Source organism: Poecilia reticulata, linkage group LG2 (genome assembly GCF_000633615.1).
Source record: "Poecilia reticulata strain Guanapo linkage group LG2, Guppy_female_1.0+MT, whole genome shotgun sequence".
In the NCBI taxonomy this organism is placed as follows: domain Eukaryota; kingdom Metazoa; phylum Chordata; class Actinopteri; order Cyprinodontiformes; family Poeciliidae; genus Poecilia; species Poecilia reticulata.
The window spans coordinates 3,515,545-3,529,746 of NC_024332.1; the positions used below are offsets into that span (position 1 = coordinate 3,515,545).

Here is a 14,202-nt window from a genome sequence, read left to right on the forward strand (position 1 = left end):
TTATGCCAATCTAAGAGAATCCAACTGTTTTGCTGTTGTAGCTTCATACAGAAGCTACAAGCTGGACAGTGAATTGGCTGTATTAGTTTCGTACAGCTTTCACCCACTGACCTATCTCTTAGGAAGACTACCACCGGTTCTTGAGTCATTTTATTACAGTCAAAGAAATCAATAGGAGCAAATCATTCTGACCAACTGGGTCTGAGCAGTGCATGCCCCAGGGATCCAGACACATCCTGAGCCAAAGGAAAATCAAATAAAATGTACCACATGCACATTAAGTCCAAAGCAAATTCATATTTATTAAACAAAATCTAAGTTAGACTAAGTTAGACAACTCTCTTTGAGTCTGGTTCTACATCAAGTGGATCTGTTAAAATATACTGAAGTTTTCATTCCAGTGTCAAGACGGAGAGGGATATTTGGGTTTTCCTCCTACAATCATTACCTCCAATCTCAGATAAGCTGAAGATGATTGATGGAGACATGAAAGAGATGAATGTACAACAGATTGAATGCTATTATTGTCAAGGCAGCTAATTATATCACAAGGATTTGATTGCAAAAGGAGACTTAATAAAGTTACTTTTAAGAAATGCCTCTAAAGTGTCATCTCTCAAAGAAGCTGGTTTTCTGTCCTTCCTGCAGAGAAATGTAAATGCTTTGGGTTACTGCTCTTCTAAATTCATTTATTTAAGGGAGTGTGTTCCGTTTCATATTGTTTTACTTTTTATTTTTCAGTTTTTTTAGATTCTAATTCCCATTTTTTCACTAAAGCGTACTCTGCGCCTTAAGAGATTTTCTCCCCGACGTTATGATTCAGGAAGCACAATGTGAGCTTAAGTGTTTCTCATTCATCCTAATGATCAGTCATTCTCCTGTGTAATCTTATTCATGGAGCGTTTAGTGACGCTTGTCCTGCTGTGGTATTTTTAGCCAGCAGAATTACGCCCGAGTTTTGACTGCAGATGTTCTTGTCGTTTGTAATTCTTTTGGTCTTTTTTTTTGTTTTTTGCACAACTGAATGCATCGCAGCGCTGTTGCACGACTCCCTCCAGCTGACTTGGATAAGTAGAAGTGGTCGGGTCTTTTTGGTCTTGACAGCTAAACCATCAACACAGAAAAATCTGTCAGTTCATGCTACTTGACATTACTGGCTGGCGTTTTACACAGCGGCCAATCAAGGAGCACCATTTGTTTTCCTTGTGGCTGAATGGCTACACTCTTAAAAGCTCAAATAAATTGAAACCGATGTTTAGCTTCTGCTGTAGTGACAGAATAAAGATATACTCTTGAAGTTTTATAGTTGCAGATGAGACACAAGTCTGTTCTGCTTTGAGTGGGAGCCGCGTTGTTATATAAGACAGCAGAGGTCAAAGGTTTAGCCAGTTCAGACGTTTGAGATTGATGTAGCTTGCTGTGTACATACTGAAACATCCCCACACTGTTCACCGTCTGTACATCGTTTCTCTGCTTTATCAACTATATTCCTTGTCCTAAAATTAGTCGCATAACAAGCAGGAAGTTGCTCTGAAATCAGCAGCATGAAAGTTTCAATGAACTCCCACACCACTACCTGGATGGATTTTGTAAGAATCGTTGTTTTTATTGAGTTTTTAATTTATTCCATTATCCTCATTGGCATGTTTCCATAACCAATACCAATAAAGTTATTTTTTTTAGGAAGCCAGGTTTCATCCCTGGAGGATGTAAAACTCCCAATCCCACTAATCACCACAAGCGCTGCTCAGCTTTTATTACAGTCTCAGTGAACAGTATATTTGCAGAGGGAAGACTTAATTATACACAGTGAAGCATGAAAAATGCAATATTTACCCACAATCATCAAATAGCAGGATAGGCTTGTGTGCTTATAGCAGCTTTATGGCTGACAGAAATACAAATTAATACATCAAGATGGGTTATGGTGATGATGGTGTCACATAAGGCCAAATCCAGAAAAAAAAAAATCGATTTCACTTTAGAATATTAAATCCATAAAATCCATCAGTAATAGTTTTTAATAGCTGAAGATTGTTAGTTGGTATAAAATGGTTGCTGCTTTTCAGGTTGATGCTATTGAACATTTTTGCAGATACCTCTGCAAAAAGACACACACCATCAAACTGATGAAAACTCTGACACTCATATTGGATGGATTAGGTCTAGACTTTGACTGGACCATTTTAAGACTGTACATGAAAAGGCTTTGGTGAGTTTTTAGGCAAACCTCCATCACGATCTTGAGTGTTTTTCAACGACGAATGATTTTGACTTTGTCGATTTGTTGTACAAACCAGCTCAGTTTTGATTTTAATAACTGTAACACACCACGTTAAATTGCAGTCTCTTTACGTCTATATTGTTTGTCAATACTTTTGTCTGCTAGCAAGATACATGCATACTGTTCAAAGCAGAGTCCAATGGCAGCACTGCTGCTATGCACGATCATCAACATAAGTACCACGGAGCTGTGTGCCAACGCTCGACAGGTCAGTGTCATTGAGATTGGGGTCACCGCCACGTTTACATGCATCATTCCTCCCAATTGACAAGCATAAAGTCTAAGCTTTTCTGAATTCGTAAAACTGATATTAAATATGCATTTATAAAGTTTTTCTTAGAAATAATTTTATACATGATTGTGATTCATAAATAGAAAGACATCCAAGGAGGAGTAATTAAAGACCTCTCTCTCTTTGCTCCAATCCTTAATGATCTATTATTCGGTTTTTGTGTTCTTTAGTTATTTTGTTTCCTTAAGTTTTATTTGACCTTGTCAAATGTATGTTATTTTGTAATTAGTTGGCATATTCTAAAAAAAAAAAAAAAGAAAATCTTGAGATACCAAAGAGTGAATTAACTGATCAGTTTATGGGTCAGTTTTTGTAGCTTTCTCATTTTTTTGTGCATGTGCTATATTTTCAAATGTTTTAACGAGATATTCAAAAACTTTTCTTTTTTTTTTCCCCAAGCAAATTTATGTCACTGCAAAACTCTCCCAGCGTTGAATGAAACATTCTGCATACTTTGCAAACATCCTTCCCAAGCACCATATCCGGGACACTCGCAGAGTGGATTTTAACGTTCAAAGGGACACAAAAAGGAATTTCTTTGTGTGCGTATTTAATTGCGTCAGGCCTGCAGACCAGAGCTTCTTGTAATCGGATACTAAGGTTACAGAACGTTGCCCTAGAAGTGAAAGCACTTGTTATACCCTCTTTCTTTTTTTTTTTTTTTAACAACACGCACCAATGTTTCATTTATGAACAGCAGAGTGGAAAAAGAGGGCAGCAAATGGGCACAAGTGAGGCTTGTAGACGTGGATTGGATTGGGGGGAAGGGTCAAGCAGAGGCTGGAGTTGTCATGCTCGGAGCAAAGATTGTGTTAAAGTTGGAGAATTAATGAGGATAATGAGTTGGATGGAGAAAGCCTAACAAGCCAATTAAGACAATTTGTGTGAGAGATTAATGTCAGACAGTTTCGTTTTTGTTCAGACAGAATTATAAATCTACTTAATTCAGACGAGCCGTCACTTCGGTGTTCAAACATGTCTTCACCATGACAGATGTGGAAAAGGTTAGGCAGGTGTTTTTTTTTTTTTTTTGCTGTTTTTTTTGCTACAGGAGTAGAAAATGACTTTATGTCCCCGACACCATTTCTTAGCTGTTGTCGCTTGTGGTTGAGTGAGTCAAAAAAGCAGACTCAGCTCAGAAAAAACTGAAAGGCAAGTGACCCAAACACATTTTTTTTTTTTTTTTTTACATTTTTTATGCATCCTTCTTGTATTTTCCACCAGACCACTTAAGCTACAACTTCTTCTAAAAGCGGTTGCCATCTCCAGTCGCATCCAGGACACTCGGCAGCTGAGAACGTAAATGGAAGAAAAGGGGGATGCTTCCCGTTGAATTGTGCATGAACTGAAATTACCCTAGATGCTCTGTAGAGTGTAAAAGTGGTCAAGAAGTCTGCAAGAGAGGGCAACCTGGGGGAGGTGGCTTTTAGTTTTATTGTTATAATGTAGGGTAAAACTTAATGGGAGAGCTCTTTGCCTTTGTGCAAATCCATTCGATTTGCATAGATATCTCATGTGAGTAATACATAGAAACAGATCAGATCTCTGGTTTTATTGGAGATTATTACATAGACTGTCATAAAGTTAGGGCTCAGTGATCTAACATAGAAACTAATGACATGTCAAAGTAATCTGGAAAAATGTACAGTCATGACTTGTTCAGGCAGAAAGAGTTCAAGCCTAAAAGGCCAAGAACTCTGTCAGTATAAATTGGAGTAAAATATCTTCAAAAATGATTTCAATTAGTATTTGAGCTATAAATTGGTGTTTATGTGAAAAGCACAAGAAACAAAGTTAATAGACAAGTACAATTTTTAGCACTTTGCAGTCGGGTTCAAACTTTTAGCTCACAATAGTTACATTCAGTGTGATGGCCTGGAAATCACAAGGTAGCAGAAATTAGATTTTACGCCTGGACATCAATGCAGAATACAATGGACACCTAGAAAAAAAAAAAAGTGGCGATAGCCGAGTCTCCGGCTTGAATTTGAGTTTAAACGTAAAGATTTATATGGTAATTTATCCAGTGAGGAAGAGAAAGTCAGGATAATTGTTAGGCAAGGGCAGTAGCTTTGGAGCTTAATAAGCCAGCACCCTTCTGAGGGATTTAAAAAATTCTCTATGGCGAGGGCCGGCCTCCGCAAGTAAAGAATGACTGCTTGAAACCAAAACAGTGCTGCAAAACTTAAAAATTGAATCAGCCTATGGATAGATGCTATGATTTCTCTCCAGCTCCTAAACAATAGTCTTAAACAGAAGCTACGTTTTTATTCAAATTATCAGGATAATCAGTTGTGCTGTCTGCACATTTTCTCATCAGAATTGTTGCGACCTTTTTTTTTTGTAAGTAAAGGCAAAAGCTTTGTTTCAGCCTGCTAAACTGGCAGTGCACAGTAGATATGGGAACATTTTGCATGCAATTTCACACCACAGAAAAACATAAGCTGACATGTCTGAGTGCAACATCATAAATTGTCTTAAAGRAGCCCCTAAAGTTTCCCTGCAGATTTAAGCTGACACAGTTGCTCCATGTAATCCCAAAATGGCTCCCAGAGACAACGATAAGCTCCGGGCTCTGTAGGGCCCACGCCAGCTGTCGGAGGACTCCTTATTCTTCATGAGTCGTATTGTACGTTCGGGCGGGAGAATGCGTTTTGGGACTGTTCACATGATTGATGGCTTCGCATGAGGGATAAGGATTGAGACCTCTAAGGAGGAACATTAGACCTATGGATAATGACTTTTAAGCCGTCGAGTTTACTATTGTGGAAGTGCATTAGTTCAAGTTGGATTTCAACAAGAATCTAAATCAAAGCAGCAGTATATTTGAGTCGAGGGGTTTATTGGGTATGTGTTGTGTGTGTGGCAGCACATTCTTGCTGACTGGAGCGGTGGTTAAGTAGCATGCACCGTGCCAGCTGGCTCGGCTGCATTGTGTCCGGTTTTGACGTATGATGCCGCAAAAAGCAACCTGACAACCCCAGTAACCATTAACTTTGGTACCAAATGAGGCTGGACATCTATTGGTCAGCATTTTTTATTTTTATCCCCCCCCTCCCCCATCTCTTTGAAGCGTGGAAATACATATACAGGTGCAAGGTTGGTTCATTGACTCAAACCTCCTACACGGTGAAGGTGGTTATGCAAGAGGATGTGTATTGTTGTGTAGAAAATGAGTGCAAGCCAGTGGTCAGCTTTTTAAACAAGGTAATGAAAGATTTGACCTTATCATAGCCGTAGTGACACTCTTTTGTAAGAGTAGTAATGAAAATTCAATGGAGAGAAAAGTATTACTAGAAAGGATCAGCAGGGTTCAGTTTTTGCTAAAAAACTCAGAATAAGAGGCATTATACTCCTTTTGTGTACAAAATAATATCAAATTGATTATGTAAAATGCATATAATTACGCCAACCTCTGCATTTATCCCGCCTTCTTCATTCCCAGGTTTACCTTTAGCCACTGTCTTCCTCGTAGCAAAGTGTTTGTCAGTACAGACTGAACAATATTGAATTTAGTCTCATCACAAATAATGTTTCCCAAAGGTCTAATCCTTGTGTCAAAGAAAGGAGTCGTTCATGACGTTTCTGTTGTGACGTTCGCAGACAGTTGAATGCCTGAGGTAAATGGATCCCCTGAGGCAAAGTTTATGAGAAACATGAATTGATTGCCTTGATGGAAGAAGTCAATATCCTGCCCTTTTCTGCCAAAGCAAGCCTTGAAACATGGCACCAGTTTTTGTTTTTTGTTTGTTTTTTTTCCTTTTCGGCACATATTGGATTTCAATTTTTTTTTTTGAAGGGAAATGGTTCAACGGAAAATTGCCAGTGTCAAAGATCTAATGTACTCCAAATACAGTATGTCTGTGACTCTTCAACCTCACATAAATACTCCATGGTGGACTGTTAAGACATTTTTTATTATGTCAGATTTTTTTAAAGCTTGTTGGGATCTGTCAAAGACTCTTCATAAAAGCAACTCAACTACTAAGTTTCATACAAGCTTTAACAGTTCCTTGTTTAACCTTCATCCCACTTGTGTTTAGCATGTCTGCCTGCCTGTCTTTTGAACATATTCTGCCATTTATTTTCTAGAAAGCATTGAAGAAGCACCTATTGCATTTTTTTTATCTATAGAACTTTTTTTTTCTCCTTATCTCAGGAATGCAATAATAGTCAATCTCCTTGTTCCAGTTTTGCTGTGCAAATAGTCGTTGCAAGACTTCAGTGAACTGCAACAACAATTACATGTGTATGACGATACTAAAAATCGTGGCTGTCACCTGTGATATTGGTATTGGTTTTGCAACCTTCGTTTTATCAGAAAATGCTGCAATTTGATGAGGTGTTTTTGAATGAATGCAGGTAATATCTCTGTCAAAATGTGTTTTTTTTGTGTGTGTTTTTTTTAAATAAGTTGGTTCATCCAGGTGCAAGCAAACACTACTTATTGCTGACAATATATTTTGTGATAAATCTTTAAGTGTTTTATTTATATGTTCAGAATATAGACACACATACACCCTCACACACAGCTGGACAGACTCACACGCTAGAATACTCACTCTCACACACGCGCACACACACGCAGAGCGTGGATTTGTTTTCTCTGTGATGAGAGGGATTATGGGATAAAGGAGGCAAGGCCGCAGCAGTTTAGTTCAGTTTGGACCAAAGCTGCTCTGAGCAGCAGCACAATGACAAACACAGATGAATGTCTGGCCGCACACAAGGGATCTGCATCACCGTTAACACCACGGCCACTGGGTACATCGAACACGAGAGCCTCTGATTGGGATTCGGTGGTGGTGGTGGATCTGTTGGAGGTTTTTTTGTATTTCTTCCCCCCTCGTTTTTTCATTCGGATCGCTTAAGATGAGCAGAAACGCAAGCTTCCAAGAGAAATCCACGGATTGAAGCAGAATGAAAAAGAAGCCCAAAAGTGGTGCTTTTAGGAACGCCCTGATTTCTGGCGTTTTTATTGCCGTTTACTGATGGATGTGTTGGAATATCACTGTTTTCATGCACAGCTGGTAGCAGAACTTTTTACATTTTTGTCCCACTTTTATCAGGCTTAGCATGCAAGAAGACCCGTACTTTGTTTTTGCCCTGGATTTTATTTCCCAACCACTGTAAGCAATGGCCTGACAGAACGATGTATCCAACCCATCGACAGCACAATGTGGGAACCAATCATCTGGATTCTTACGGTGACGATGTTCTTATATAGTAGGCATTTTTCGTTTATTCTAAGAGTTTCGCCACGTGCATATGTTTGTTTTCCTTAACTGCTGATTTCAGAATATATAGAAAACACGTATTTTTATTTCTCCAGCATTTTTGTTTATCAAGTTTTTCTGGTATTTCTTCCGTCTTCTCTTCTTCTCCATCACCAACGTTGTTAGCATAATCTGCAATAAGCGAGTCAGCTGTCACTTAAGGACTTTTCTCCTCCTCGCTTTTCGCTCGTATAATTCTGGTGTGCGACAGCCACGGCGGCGCTCGTATTTGCAGCCATTGATTGCCAAGCTGCAGAATCAATGAGCAGTTGTTTGACTGCGGTCGATTACACTAAGCAGACCTAAACCACACAGCGAGCCTCGCAGAGAGACGAGGAGTCGCAGTAATTGGACTGAGTGCATTCTAAGCCGGAGTGTCGCACAGTAACTCTTGGTTTTCTGAAACGAGACGATCCCACCACAGAAACTGTTTTAATGTTGCTTGGAGTTTGTTTTTATTGTTGTAAATCAAACCGTGTTCCAGCGCAGCCTTAAAAAAGTGTGGAATTTGATGTGAGAATTTTCCAGATCTGAATAAAAATGGAGAAATATTTGGGATGCTGAACATTATTCATTTTTTTATGATTCAAACATAAAAAGTCCATCAAATTCTGAAAGACAATGGGCTTTTTTACATTAATTGAATTTTAATTGACGTCTTTTAATGTATATTGATTCAAAGCTGGGTGAATTTAACCCCTTGACCTACTTAGAGAGGGATTTTAAACTGGACCTGTGGCTCTTACAGCTCTCCACAAGTTTTATTTTAAAATCTATATAAATTCTGACAAAATACTTTTACTTATTTAGTGCTTTAAACAAGTTAAATATAAATGTATAAGTATATAATTTCAGCCTTAGCATATGACTCAAGTGATTTTATACTAAAGCTGTAATAAGAGTTTCTAACCTTTGTTTTTACCCAACGATTTAAATCCATATTTTCAAGCCGAACACTTTCCAATGATGAAGAAGTTGACTGTGGATAAAATAATAAGAATATTTAGATTTTAAACTAATTAAAAATTCAGTTTAAACCAGTTTTACAAACTTTTTCCCCCAAAATATGCAGGAATAAATTCATTTTGATAGCGCTTGTTGCTTTTCTAGGTCAGAACTGATTTCCATTCAATTCATCAAAACTGGGTCGTGAAGGGAAAATTGTTAGATTCTGATCTGTATCCTATTGATCAATGCAACTCTAATCAGGGTTTGATTTTCCTCGAATTCTTTCACCACACATGCAAATCACCAAAAACTTTTTTTTTTTAATTGCTGATGGCAGCATTTAATGAATGTGTATGGGAATAAAACATACATTCCAAGACCCAGTCGACTTTAAGCCCTAAAAAAGGAAAAAGATTATTAAATATTTACYTTATATGGCTGCGGATGTAGTCAATTCTTTCTTCTTTTATTTGTCTATTTTTACTGGTGTTGACATTCATACTTTATTGACATTTTTTACAGCCATAGTGCTATGGATCACAAATTGTGCTTTAACAGATTTGCATTGAATGTAGGAAAATTTGATTAGATTTAAGTTTCATCTAAATACTAAATACTAAAATCTAGTTAGGCTCACACTTCCCAATAAAACTTCCAGATTTGAACAAAACCCGATTGAATGGTCTTGCAGTTTGAGTCGTGAAACTTGTGGACATTTGAATTGGCAAATTTGTACAAAAATTGATCCAATAAGGGTCAAACAAAGGAGAAATAGTTCATTGGAGATTAATTTTGGCCTCACAAATATACATTGAACCATATCTTCATGGTTTCTGGTCATTTTTTAAAAAAAACTTAATTTATTGGCATGTTTTGTGTACAGATATCATTTGATTTTTCTTTGCTTCTTCTTGTAGCCATAGGAATAAAACGTCAGGCTGGCCCCCACCCGGCCTGGGCTCCTGGGGAGGGCTTCAGGGGCCCCCTTACAGTTGGGACAGCATGAACAACACCAGAGATGGACGGGACTTCTTTACCAAGTACGCTTCATCCTAATCATGTATTACAACTGCTTAGTTTCACACCACAAATTCATTAAGGAGCCCAAATTCGATTGCTTCTACTTTTCCCCCCTCAAATTAAGACCGCAAAGAATTTAGATTTTTTTTAAAAACAAACCAGGGAGACTAATGTTGTGTTGAAAAGGGAGCTGTAAATCACTATAAAGAATAAAAGAAAGGTTTTCATTATTAAAAGACATCTGCAGCTACAGTTTCCTAACATTTTGGGGGTTTATCATTTTCTATTAGCTTGACCAAGGCAAAAAAAAAAAAAACAAACAGTCCATTCAGCAAAAAACAAGAACAGAAAAAATAGAAAAACAAAAACAAAAAATCAGAACTTGAGCACAAAAAACCCAGCTACATTTAGATTTGTAATTTTTTAAATAAAATTTCTCACACTATGAAAATAACTGTCATTCCATATACTTCTTAGATATTTAAAATTTGTCTTTTTGTTTCCTTACTTTGCACCATTTCTTGCTCTTCTTGTCTTCGTTGTGCCCCATATTATCACCACATAACACCAACCATATGCTCAATTGTTATTTTTAGCAAAAGCTCGATGGGACAATTTAATATGAGATGTAAAAACCTCATCCTGTGTTGCATTTATAACAATTAGGCGACAGAGGTTTGCACGAAGTACAGGCTGTGTGGCTCTCTGTCAAGGGTGGCATGGCTTGGGGGAAACCATGTCTCAAAAAAATTACTTTTGTGTCGTGTTGGTGAAAACAAGATGAACTGGTACATTTTCTCAAATTCCATTAAATCAGTCTAAACTGTCCTTTTTTTTGCTGTAGATCATAATATTTTATTTTTGCTGTTATCTTTTTGATAAAGAAGGGTTTTGTTATAGGAGTTGGTGTGTTTTTGGTTCTTGTGGGTCTGCTCTGCTTCGATCTTGACAGATTACATCAGTTTTTAATTCTCAAATGATTTTAATCAGAATTAGTTTGCAGTTTTGTCCTACATCAAGCCCTGTATGGTCATACTTATCAAAATAAAAACCTACAATAACAAATTCAAAGACTGCCAAGGGAGGTTTCTAAGCCATTAAAAGGTAAGAGGAGGGAAATGATTTAGAGGCACCGAGAGTGAGTTACCTCCACTTAAACTGTGCATCACCCGTTCAATAACCTACATTCTGCATGCTCAGTGTCGTTCAGACAGACATTTCAGGCTCGGGACCAAATGTGCAATTAAATGATGCATTTGCATTTTAGTGATTCCTCAAAGGTGACTGCAATGACTTGCAATTCAGGAAAGGAGCAGGGAAATGTGAACCTTTATCTGATTCAACTTATTTTAAAAGTCGTGCCAGAGACAAACGGTGGCGTGTTGCAAGTGAAATACAAAAATATAAGGCAGCCACTTTTGTTAAGCTTGAAGTGCCTCAGTTGCTTTTTCTGGCCATGCATCACTTTTATTGCTTTATTCCCCTACGCATTGAACTGAAAAACGAACTGCCTCAGGATGTTTGAGATCCACTAAGATGAAAGAGAGGTAACTACGCAAACAAAATTTACCCTAGGAAGTTACTTACCCGTGTGATTTATCTTGTTTTGTGTTTTTAGGAAGAGATACTGAAACAATATAGTAACTTAAATATAGCTTTTCCATATTTGTTTCATTTTCTCTTTCACATCAAAACATTTTATTTTCTCTTCTCACTTTATCAGGAAAAAATTTTCTATTTAAAAGTTAGGTTAATGTAAGCCTTATAAGCATATTTTGATGTTTTATATTCATATTTAGTGTCTTTTTTGAAGCATCAATCCTCTCAACATCTGTAAGTTACCTGAATAGTTACAATTCTTTAAGATGTCCAGAAAGAGTTTTAAAATGATAACTGTAGAAATCATACTTAGTGAGAAAAAACCCAGGTAGAAAATGACAAAATCCTTCAAAACCCTTAAACTTTGGCTTATTATCACTGCAAAAGTCCAATAACTCCATATTCAACAGCCTGTATCTATACATATTAACTTATTTAGCATAAGTTTGTAATTTAGTGACAGGATTAGAACCATCTAGAGTCAACCTTTGCTATAATTTGGACGTTAACACCTTTATAGAATATAAAACAGACATATATGAGTTTGTTCCAGGTTGAGCATGAATTATAGAGACCCGATTCAGTAATCAGAGCACTTTTAATCGCCCCATTCTGCAGAATTTTATATGCCTTTAGGAGGCAAATTGGTTCCAGATCGCAAATTTGGAGGTTTTATGAATGCAGCAGGCAAAATGGCCTTTTGGCTTAAAATGCTCTGCTTATGAGCCAAAGATGTGATTTACGAACACCTAATGTAACCAACCGCTCAAGTTCTACATTGTAATTTTATTATTCTCTCATTGTGTTAAAACTATTCCTTTTTTGAAGATTAATTCATCAATCTTTCGCTAATGTGCCTGATGTACAACATGTTCTTTAATTAAACCTCCTTAGCGGCCATCTTTCCTATTAACCCCAATGTCATTTGAAAGTGAAAACGTCTGCTGACTCATTTTACGTCACTTTGACTTTGCTGATATTTTCGGTTGTTTCCGTCCTCTTTGTGTCTTCTAGCCAAGGCTCCCAGAGCAGCTCCCTGGAGGAGGTCCACCTGGATGGCCTCCCTCCCGCACCTCGTCTGGTGGAGATGAGACGGGACCCGGTTCTGGGCTTCGGGTTTGTGGCTGGTAGTGAGAAACCGGTGGTGGTCCGCTCTGTCACACCAGGTCAATCTAAGAATCACACATGAAAATCTGTTTATGAAATGTAATCTCAATTTATTGCCCTGCAAGAATGTAAGTGAACCTAACTGATGGGTTCGTGTCTCCTCACTTCCTGTAAGCTGATTGGTTGATTGCAAAATTCAAATTCTCACACCTGTTATGTGTTAAATGATAAACACATGCAAGAAAAAAAATATTTAAGTGATTATGTTTTGTAAAGCAAAGTGTAAGTGTAGGGGTTCATCTCTCACTGTACACATGACAGCTAGTTAGCTAGCTAACAAGCTAGCACATGCTTCTCCAAGTTGGAACTTTTTACTGATTTTTCTAAGCGCTTCGATGTCAATGGTAGCATATTTTGTTCTATAAAGCTGGGCTCTGTAGAAAAGTGAATCATTATTACTTGAAATAATTACTACTCAAGTCCCAAATGGAACTGTTGGTGAAACGAAGTTAGCATTATTTCTTTAGCTAGCCTATCTGAACTATTAACCTTAATAAATGTTGGTTCCTGAAACAAAGACTGTTTCAAAATGAAATGTTTCATATTTGCAAGAGAAATTATTAAAACAAAGACCAAGTATTACATTTAACCTAAGTAAAATATTTTCACTGGATCATTTTGTTGAGTGTATGTACACACTTTCTCGTTTGTCATATTCAAATCTAATCTCTTCAGCTGTATCTCCAACAGGGGCACTTTAATCAGCTATATGGCTCGGTTCAATGTTTCTCTGCGTGCAGGTGGTCCTTCTGAAGGGAAGCTGCTGCCGGGCGACGAGATTATCATGATCAACGATGAACCGGTCAGCTCAGCCCCCAGGGAACGAGTCATCGATCTCGTCAGGTAGACGCCCAAGACATAAATATTAGAATGATTATGAATGGTTCCTCTCTACTGTCCTCACATACGTGCTAAGAATGGAGGAATAATTCAAAATAAATAACTCGAAGGCATTGTATCTTCAATTTAGTTTGACTGTACATAATTGGATCTAGATCTGACAAAATCACTAAATAGTGAAATGACTTTCTTGTGAAGTTGCACAGTATAAACCAAACTGAATCATTTCAGGATTTATCGCTGCAACAAAAAGAGCCTGGTAAGGAGTTTTTGTCTGATTAAACTCGTAATCATTAAATTTTCATTAAGACACTTATTAGTGTCGCTCCAGAGAAATTCTTCCAGTGTGTTAGCAACGCGTTCCACTCATCTGCTTGGTTCTTATTGCAGTTCTGCACGGCAGAAATAACACTGAGAATTTAGTGCGCTCAGCTTAACCTGACTCAAAACCCTGTTTCACAAAAATCACTTTTGCATTTTTGCCTTTCAAATTAAAATGAAAGATTAATGATTGCACGGTTGACAGCCTCTGGTTTGAACCGCGGCAGCTCGGCCTTTGCCAGAGGCGTTTCATTCCACCTCACCCGAGCTAATCGTATTCTTCCTGTTGTTGGCTGTCGTCGTTTCTTGGTGATTGTTCTGTCGTGATTTAATTGACTTGCTTGTTTCCCCATGTGCTGGCTGCAGGAGCTGCAAAGAGTCCATCATGCTGACTGTTGTTCAGCCATATCCAGTGAGTCGACACAGAGGATTTATCATCTGTTTTCATAGTAACT

The 14,202-nt window shown here is 37.7% G+C and overlaps 1 protein-coding gene across 5 annotated transcripts in view; it reads left to right on the plus strand.

Moving 5' to 3' along the window:
- Positions 1-14,202, plus strand: part of LOC103475928 (FERM and PDZ domain-containing protein 4) — a 48,980-nt gene that overhangs the window by 21,192 nt on the left and 13,586 nt on the right. For 3 of the 5 annotated variants that reach the window (XM_017303731.1, XM_008427925.2, XM_008427934.2), the window contains exons 2-5: positions 9,718-9,840; positions 12,434-12,585; positions 13,327-13,429; positions 14,114-14,159. In XM_017303731.1, coding sequence (XP_017159220.1) covers positions 9,803-9,840; positions 12,434-12,585; positions 13,327-13,429; positions 14,114-14,159 — 339 coding nt within the window. In that variant the 5' untranslated portion in view covers positions 9,718-9,802. Of the gene's footprint in view, positions 1-7,267; positions 7,803-9,717; positions 9,841-12,433; positions 12,586-13,326; positions 13,430-14,113; positions 14,160-14,202 lie in introns of those variants that run through there. The other 2 variants (XM_008427916.2, XM_017303730.1) reach the window with 2 other exon arrangements.